The following is an 8,964-nucleotide window of genomic DNA, read 5'->3' on the forward strand; positions in this document are numbered from 1 at the left end:
TTGTTTGTTATGGCTGAGGAACTTTGCCCAGAAAAATCAAAGACATGCCTGGAAGAAACTGGCCCCCGAACTGAAATTTGATAGTTAATGCGGCCCTCGGACGAAAAGTTTGGAGAACCCTGGTTTATAACACACGGCATTATAACCCTAACGCTGTATAACAAACGGCATTTTAACCCTAACACTGTATAACAATCGGCATTATAATACTAACACTGTATAACACACGGAATTGTAATCCTAACACTGTATAACACTCGGCGTTTTAATACTCACACTGTATAACACACGGCATCATAATACTAACACTATATAACACACGGCGTTATAACCCTAACACTATATAACACTCGGCATTATACTACTAACACTATATAACACACGGCGTTATAAACCTAATACTGTATAACACACGGCGTTATAACCCTAGCACTGTATAACACTCGGCATTATAATACGAACACTGTATAACACACGGCATTATAATCCTAACACTGTATAACACTCGGCATTATAATACTAACACTGTATAACACTCGGCATTATAATACTAACACTGTATAACAAACGGCGTTATAACCCTAATACTGTGTAACACAATACATTTTAATACTAACACTGTATAACAAACGGCATTATAACCCTAATACTGTGTCACACACTACATTATAACCCTAACGCTGTGTAACACACGCCATAAACTATCTCAATTCAAAGAACGTTTCACTGGGAAGTATTTTTAAGCTGACAATAATACATGGGCTTTGTCGGTTAGTTGGTGTGCTAAATGAAATAAGTTAAACACAGGCATATCACTCTATCTAAGTATAATACATATCCATATGGTGTATTTGTGTGTATCTGAATGTGTATGTGTGTGTATGTATATTGTGTGTGCATGTACCGTGTACATCTTTGAGACGATGTGTGTGTGGATGTTTGTGCGCGTATGAGTGTATACGTATATGTGTGTGCGTGCAAACCCATATTTTCACCGTGTTTATCTTTGAGTCTTTGTGCGTGTATGGGTGTATATGTGTGCGTGTATGCGTGTATGTGTGTGCGTGTGTGAGTGTATGTGTGTGCGTGTGTGTGTATGTGTGTGCGTGTATAAGTGTATGTGTGTGCGTGTGTGCGTGTATGAGTGTATGTGTGTGTGTATGAGTGTATGTGTTAATTTTGAGACTAATACATCCACTTGGTGCATGTTTGTGCGTGTATGTGTGTATGTGTGCGCGTACGAGTGTATGTGTTTATGTGGGTGCGTGTATGAGTGTATGTGTGAGCGTATATCAGTGTATGTGTGTGTGTATGTACCTATCGTGTTAATCCTTGAGACTATCAACCATAAATGTTCTATGTGTGTGCGTGAATGATTGTATGTGTGTGCGTGAATGATTGTATGTGTGTGCGTGTATGTACCTACCGTGTTTATCTTCGAGACAATGAACCCCACATGATGCATGTACCCGTTCTGCTGGGTGAGGTTGACACCAAACACAATACATCCAAACGTGGCACCTGTACGCGTGTAGGCCTGGTGGGTGCCGATAGAAAGGTTCATGAATGAGTACCTCCATGTCTCTCCAGCTCTATGCCACACCCAGCTGCTGTTGAACAAGTGTTGGAAAAGGCCGATTATTCGGCGCATATATATATATATATATATATATATATATATATATATATATATATATATATATATATATATATATATATATATATAGCAATATAGTTATATCGATAATAATATACATATATATTCATATATATATATATATATATATATATATATATATATATATATATATATATATATATATATATATATATATATATATATATAGCAATATAGTTATATCGATAATAATATACACATATATATATATATATATATATATATATATATATATATATATATATATATATATATATATATGTATATATATATATATATACATAATTATACATATTATAATATACATAACATAGACGTAACTCCTGAACTTTGAAGGTCACGTTCTAATTCCCCCATCCCCGCCCATTAATGCAATCCCCTAGATCTGACTCTGACTGTATTGCTTTAGGGTGACGGTTTAACCCCCCCCCCCTCCTCCCCCCCCCCCCCCCCACCCGCTCCTCACCTTCAGTGCCATCCCCCTAGATTAAACCACGACTGTCTCACTACTTACTCGTTCGTGTCCCGTTCATCAAGAACCAGCTGGCTCTCATTATGCTGTAGAAAGAACACAGCGACATCCACCCACTCGTGTGTCGGGTGCTGATGGGTTCTGTGGAAGACACAGGAAGTGCTAGCATTAATTTTTACTTTATTCGAACCTTGATATAGACTTGGGGGGGAATAGTTGTATCTAGTCAAAGTCCTACAATCTTGATGTTGTATCTAGTCAAAGTCCTACAATCTTGATGTTGTATCTAGTCAAAGTCCTACAATCTTGATGTTGTATCTAGTCACTCACAAAGGTCGACAATCTTGATGTTGTATCTAGTCAAAGGCCGACAATCTTGATGTTGTATCTAGTCACTCACAAAGGGCGACATTCTTGATGTTGTATCTAGTCACTCACAAAGGCCGACAATCTTGATGTTGTATCTAGTCACTCACAAAGGCCGACAATATTGATGTTGTATATAGTCACTCACAAAGGCTGACAATCTTGATGTTGTTTCTAGTCACTCACAAAGGCCGACAATCTTGATGTTGTATCTAGTCACTCACAAAGGCCGACAATCCTGATGTTGTATTTAGTCACTCACAAAGGCCGACAATCGTGATGTTGTATCTACTCACTCACAAAGGCTGACAATCTTGATGTTGTATTTAGTCACTCACAAACGCCGACAATCTTGATGTTGTATCTAGTCACTCACAAAGGCCGACAATCTTGATGTTGTATTTAGTCACTCACAAAGGCCGACAATCTTGATGTTGTATTTAATCACTCACAAAAGCCAACAATCTTGATGTATCCAGTCAAAGTCCGACAATCTTGATGTTGTATCTAGTCACTCACAAAAGCCAACAATCTTGATGTATCCAGTCAAAGTCCGACAATCTTGATGTTGTATCTAGTCACTTACAAAGTTCAACACTCTTGATGTATCTAGTCAAAGGCCGACAATCTTGATGTTGTATCTAGTCACCCACAAAGTCCGACAATCTTGATGTTGTATCTAGTCAAAGGCCGACAATCTTGTTGTTGTATCTAGTCACTCACAAAAGCCAACAATCTTGATGTATCCAGTCAAAGTCCGACAATCTTGATGTTGTATCTAGTCACTCACAAAAGCCAACAATCTTGATGTATCCAGTCAAAGTCCGACAATCTTGATGTTGTATCTAGTCACTCACAAAAGCCAACAATCTTGATGTATCCAGTCAAAGTCCGACAATCTTGATGTTGTATCTAGTCACTTACAAAGGTCAACACTCTTGATGTATCTAGTCAAACGCCGACAATCTTGATGTTGTATCTAGTCACTCACAAAGTCCGACAATCTTGATGTTGTATCTAGTCACTTACAAAGGTCAACACTCTTGATGTATCTAGTCAAACGCCGACAATCTTGATGTTTTATCTAGTCACCCACAAAGTCTGACAATCTTGATGTTGTATCTAGTCAAAGGCCGACAATCTTGTTGTTGTATCTTGTCACTCACAAAGGCCGACAATCTTGATGTTGTATCTAGTCACTCACAAAGTCCGACAATCTTGATGTTGTATCTAGTCACTTACAAAGGTCAACACTCTTGATGTATCTAGTCAAACGCCGACAATCTTGATGTTGTTTCTAGTCACTTACAAAGGTCAACACTCTTGATGTATCTAGTCAAACGCCGACAATCTTGATGTTGTATCTAGTCACCCACAAAGCCCGACAATCTTGATGTTGTATCTAGTCACTCACAAAGTCCGACAATCTTGATGTTGTATCTAGTCAAAGGCCGACAATCTTGATGTTGTATCTTGTCACTCACAAAGGCCGACAATCTTGATGTTGTATCCAGTCACTCACAAAGTTCGACAATCTTGATGCTTTATCTAGTCACTTACAAACAACACCACCTTCATAAGCAGAAACGAACACCAACTCCCCCATAAAAGAACATAAATGAACAGCCCCTTATACACCCTATAAAAGAACAGTCCCTCACGCACCTCCAAGCATAATGGTTACAATAAAGTCCAGTCGGGATGACGCTTGAAGCAGCGAACGCTAACTGATGGCGATCCCCAGCTCCGCCGTTAAACGCGACAGTACAATAGAATGTGTTATTCGACCTCAGTTCAGCCACCTGATTCTGTCCTTCCTTGAAGTTAAGCTATACACAAAAAAAAAAAAAAAAAAAAAAAAAAAAAAAACACATTAACCAACAAGAAAATGAGGCTTATTAACATTCTTTTTTTTTCAGGACAAGCTTTAATACTTACTTGAAAATTCACATACGCATATATATATATATATATATATATATATATATATATATATATATATATATATATATATATATATATATATATATCCATATTTTTATAAATATTCATATATATATATATAAATATTTTATACATGAACGTGTATGTGTGTGTGTGTGCGTGCGTGCGTGTGTGTGTGTGCGTGGGTGTGTGTGTGTGTGTGTTTACTTGTGCAGTAGTACAAAGATTACCTTGTAAGAATGGTTATCGCTCCATCTTATTAAAAATCCCGACTGCTTGACCCCGCCTACGTCTTTATAAAGGATGATTGTCTCCACGGTAAAGAAGATGGACACACAAACAGACTCAAGAGGGAGAACTATGAGGTACTCACGGCCAAAGCAGTCATCAGGGAGATGCATAACTGTGGAGACACTCAGATAAGGCAAAAACCGTGCGGCGTCAAAACGGCCAATGACAAAACGGCCCCCGTCATTACGACTCACGACAAATACGCTCCCGCCATTTTTGCTCACGACAAATAGGCTCTTGTCAATTTGGCTCCCTTCTTTAGAGTTAGCTTATCCAACACTCTTTAGTAATACAACGTATGCATCTCTTGTTTGGCTGGCCTTATTTTTATATTAGTTTACCTATTATAAGAAATAGTATGTTTTAATTTAAGTGTCATCTATCTATGACTTCCATAAATGAGTCGATTATAGGCTGTTCCAACTCAGTGTGTGGGGAGAGGGGTCCACGCTGTACATTCCTACCGGCAGTATGCTTGTAGATTATCAAAAAAAAAAAAAGGTTTTCCTGTAAACATAATGTAGGTCTATATCATACATTTACACCTCAGTGCTCGTTTTTTAGCAACAGATCTTTACTGTTGTAAATTAAATATTATAAACATTTTAGAATTGGTGAAATTTAGCTGTTAAGGGCTTGATTTGTTTGTGAATTGATGTTGTTTCAAAAAAAAAAACAATTTCATTCAGGCATTAAAAAGAGGTTATAGTAGTAGTGGAGGTAGGACAAAATGGTTACTTTTATGCCAATAGTGGTCATACGATTCATTTGTCGGGAGCCAATATGTCGTGAGCCAATTTGTCGGGACTCCATTTGTCGGGAGCCTATATGTCGCGAGTCAATATAACGGGGCCCATTTGACGGGAGCCAATAATTCGGGGCTCTTTTGACGGGGCTATTTTGACTGGATCGTTTTGTCGGGTGTCGATTTGACGGGATCATATTAACGGGGCCTTTTTGTCCCAGGCCGTTATGACAGTGCACCGACAAAAACACAAAAGAAGATCCATACACACTTAAATTACACTCATATATTTTTTTCGTGTAAATTATATATGTATATAATATATATATATATATATATATATATATATATATATATATATATATATATATATATCTAATATATAAAGCTCAGTTCTGTAACGTGTGGCAAAAAACAAAAAAGTTTGTCGTTGACACTTCTACGGATTTAAGTGTTAGATTTTTTATCGTGCTCAAAGTCTAAATTTACGAGTCGAAAAATTACCATTGAAAGTCTTTAAAAACAATTTTCATTCTATTTACTTAGAAGAATAATTTTTAATTATGAACGCGACATAAAATTTTTAAAAAGTGTATCGACGTTTATAAAATTTCTAAAATTGTGTCGGAAATGTATTGACTGCAAGTTACTTCCCTTTAATGAAAAATAAATCCTTAAGAAGAGAGAATTAACATTTTATTACTTTGTTTTTGGTGTTAAGAAAAAAAAAATAATTACACAATTAGCGGGGATTGATTAAGTGCAATGTCGTTAGGTATTTTTAACACTGCCTTTTATTTATTCTATACACTGAACATACTGTTCAATAATTATTATTTTTTTTTTAAATCAATAACATTTAATAAGCCAGGTCCTACAAATCATATACGTTTATTTCTTTCCATTTACGGATAAGCTTGGAGTATTATCATTTTTGTTCACTAAATTGAAACAGGCGCGTCCGCCGGCGCCCCTGCACGGTTTGATTTGGCACCCTGGGCTATCATGTGAGCGCTATGCTGCATAATTTTGTTTTAAACAGTGCGATAGACTATGGATAAGAAAGGTTACTATAGTCTTTAAGTGAATCAAATCCGGGCGTCCTCCGGCACCCCGACAGGGTGCTATTTGGCGCCCCGGGCCTTCCGGTGTACGCTATGGTATCTACGTTCGCGTGAGTTCAAAAGACTATAAATAAGTTATGCACTATAGGCGTTAACTAAGTTCAATCAGGCGGTGACGTCATGGTGCGTCCTCTGGCGCCCAGACAGGGTGCTTTTTGGGGTCCCGGGCCTCCCGTGTTCGGTTTCGCGCCTACGTTCACTAAAGTGAGTGCAAAAGACTATGAATAAGTTGGGGTACTATAGTCGTTTATTAAGTTGAAGTAGGCGATTCAGCCCCGTGAGCACTTTGCGTTTGTATTCGCGTTAGTGTTTTCTTTGTGTTTAGGTTGGGTTTGCGTTAGTGGTTGCGTTTTGATTTGGTTCGTTTTTGTTCTTTCTTTTTTCGTTTTCGTTTGTGTTTTTTTTTCATTGGGTTTGTGTTTGTATTTGTGTTTGAGGTTGGTTTTGCGTTTGGATTTGGTTTGTTTTCGTTTGTTTTTCTTTTGTGTTTTTTTTTCTTTGGGTTTGTGGTTGGTTTTGCGTTTGTATTTGGTTTGTTTTCGTTTGCTTTTTCGTTTGTTTTTTTTCTTTGGGTTTGTGTTTGTGTTTGTGGTTGGTTTTGTGTTTGGATTTGGTTTGTTTTCGTTTGCTTTTTTCTTTGTGTTCGTATTAGTGTTTGTGGTTGTGGTTGGTTTGTTGTAAGTTTTTGTTTTCGTTTGTATTTGTAATTGTGTTAGCGTTATGTTTGCGTTTTGTTGTTTTGGTTTTGGTTGGTTGTGGTTTGGGTGGGCAATGCCGGGTTTATGATGATTACTAAACACACAGGTGATGGTCTTTAACAGAAGGGTTTTTCACAGAAGCCAGAGCAGGGCCTGGCCGGGACGGCTAGTATATATATATATATATATAGAGAGAGAGAGAGAGAGAGAGAGAGAGCGAGAGAGAGAGATAGAGATACATGAAGTAAGAATGAAAAGTAAAACCGAAAGACGTCCGTAAATGACGTCATATTTTGTTTACCCCACCACCATCTTTCTCGCAACACATCATAAATAAACCGGGAGTGATCTCCCCTAAACTTTCTCGAATATTCTTATATAACTCGGAATATAGACATGATTTTTAATTACTTAAACTTTTAAAAATAGAATAGAATCTCGTAGAAAAAAGAATTGCGCACCAAGCGAACGCCGAAACAAAATGTGCATAGTAGTGCGCAATATTATTAGTACTTTATAAATTTACATGCGTTTTTTGAGAAATCGAAAATAGCGTAAATTAGAACTTCCGTTCAACGGAAATTACTCAAAATTTGACATAAGGTAGAGAATTAGATCTTTTACTTACATGTGAAATTTCATTTATCCGTCTGAAACAGAACTCATGTTATAGGCTTTTGAAAAATTCAAAGTAGAAAAAGTACCACTTCCGGTATCGGAAATCGCTCAAAAGTTGATACGCATCTACGATTTTAATAAAATACTTATGTATGAAATTTCATCAACCTAGCTGTAACGGTACTCAAGTTATTATGTTTACACACAGACACACACACACAGACACACAGACATACGGACAAGATTGCAAAATTATGTTTTTCCGTATTAGTGAGGTGTAAAACGTCGAGATTTGTAAAACATCTCGATTTTTTTTTTTGCACGATTACAAGACTATCTCTATATACGAGAAAGTAAAAATATCTCTCCACCCTTAAAATGATGTCATCAAGTCCCCCTCCGCCCCCACCCCGGACACCTTCTTTGCTCTGGAATAGTCAAACAAATGGAAAAAGGGAAACAAAAATGTATCGTCACTATTTGAAACACCCATACAGCTCCCCCCACCCCCAACCTCACACCGATCGTAATCCTTGTCTAACACCATCAACAAATGTGTGACGCCATTTAAAGGCAAGACTTATGACTTTTTTCACTTTAAAAAAAAAACAACCATTAAAAAACCAGAACTGAAAAAATGTCGGAATATGCACTCACATAAGGAAAAATCCCGATCGTCAGCTGAGCCAACACCAGCTTGTACACAGTACCCAGCAATTATCCCAATAGGTTGGACTGACGTCACACTTGTAGGGAAAGCATCTAAAACAGAAGAAACAACAAGTTTTAAAAAAATATATTTCTACTTCTTTTGTTCCGTTCCTAATAGGGCGTGTAAGTAGGTCACAACTTCTCGTTCTAGTACTTGCCAGCTAATAGATTTCAAGACCGTAGACTTACAAGCCCTATTGTAATGGCGTAGATGATTTCTTCCACGAAACTAATGTGTCAACAGTGTCAGGCCTTGCACGGTTGGCTGACTACGACTTCAGCCTGCTTTTACTTTTTGGATTTGCTTCAATAGCTTA

The 8,964-nt window shown here is 37.3% G+C and overlaps 1 protein-coding gene across 1 annotated transcript in view; it reads right to left on the reverse strand.

Moving 5' to 3' along the window:
* The window catches only part of LOC131932112 (uncharacterized), a gene marked incomplete at its 5' end in the record, with an annotated part of 18,182 nt that extends 9,484 nt beyond the window's left edge, over positions 1-8,698 (reverse strand). The window contains 5 exon segments of the mRNA XM_059289000.1: positions 1,427-1,610; positions 2,193-2,291; positions 4,182-4,345; positions 4,691-4,863; positions 8,594-8,698. Coding sequence (XP_059144983.1) covers positions 1,427-1,610; positions 2,193-2,291; positions 4,182-4,345; positions 4,691-4,863; positions 8,594-8,698 — 725 coding nt within the window.
* Positions 8,699-8,964: the final 266 nt, after the last annotated feature.

The sequence above is a fragment of the Physella acuta genome, unplaced genomic scaffold, assembly GCF_028476545.2.
Source record: "Physella acuta isolate Inbredline_101_S28 unplaced genomic scaffold, ASM2847654v3 ptg002090l, whole genome shotgun sequence".
NCBI lineage: Eukaryota > Metazoa > Mollusca > Gastropoda > Physidae > Physella > Physella acuta.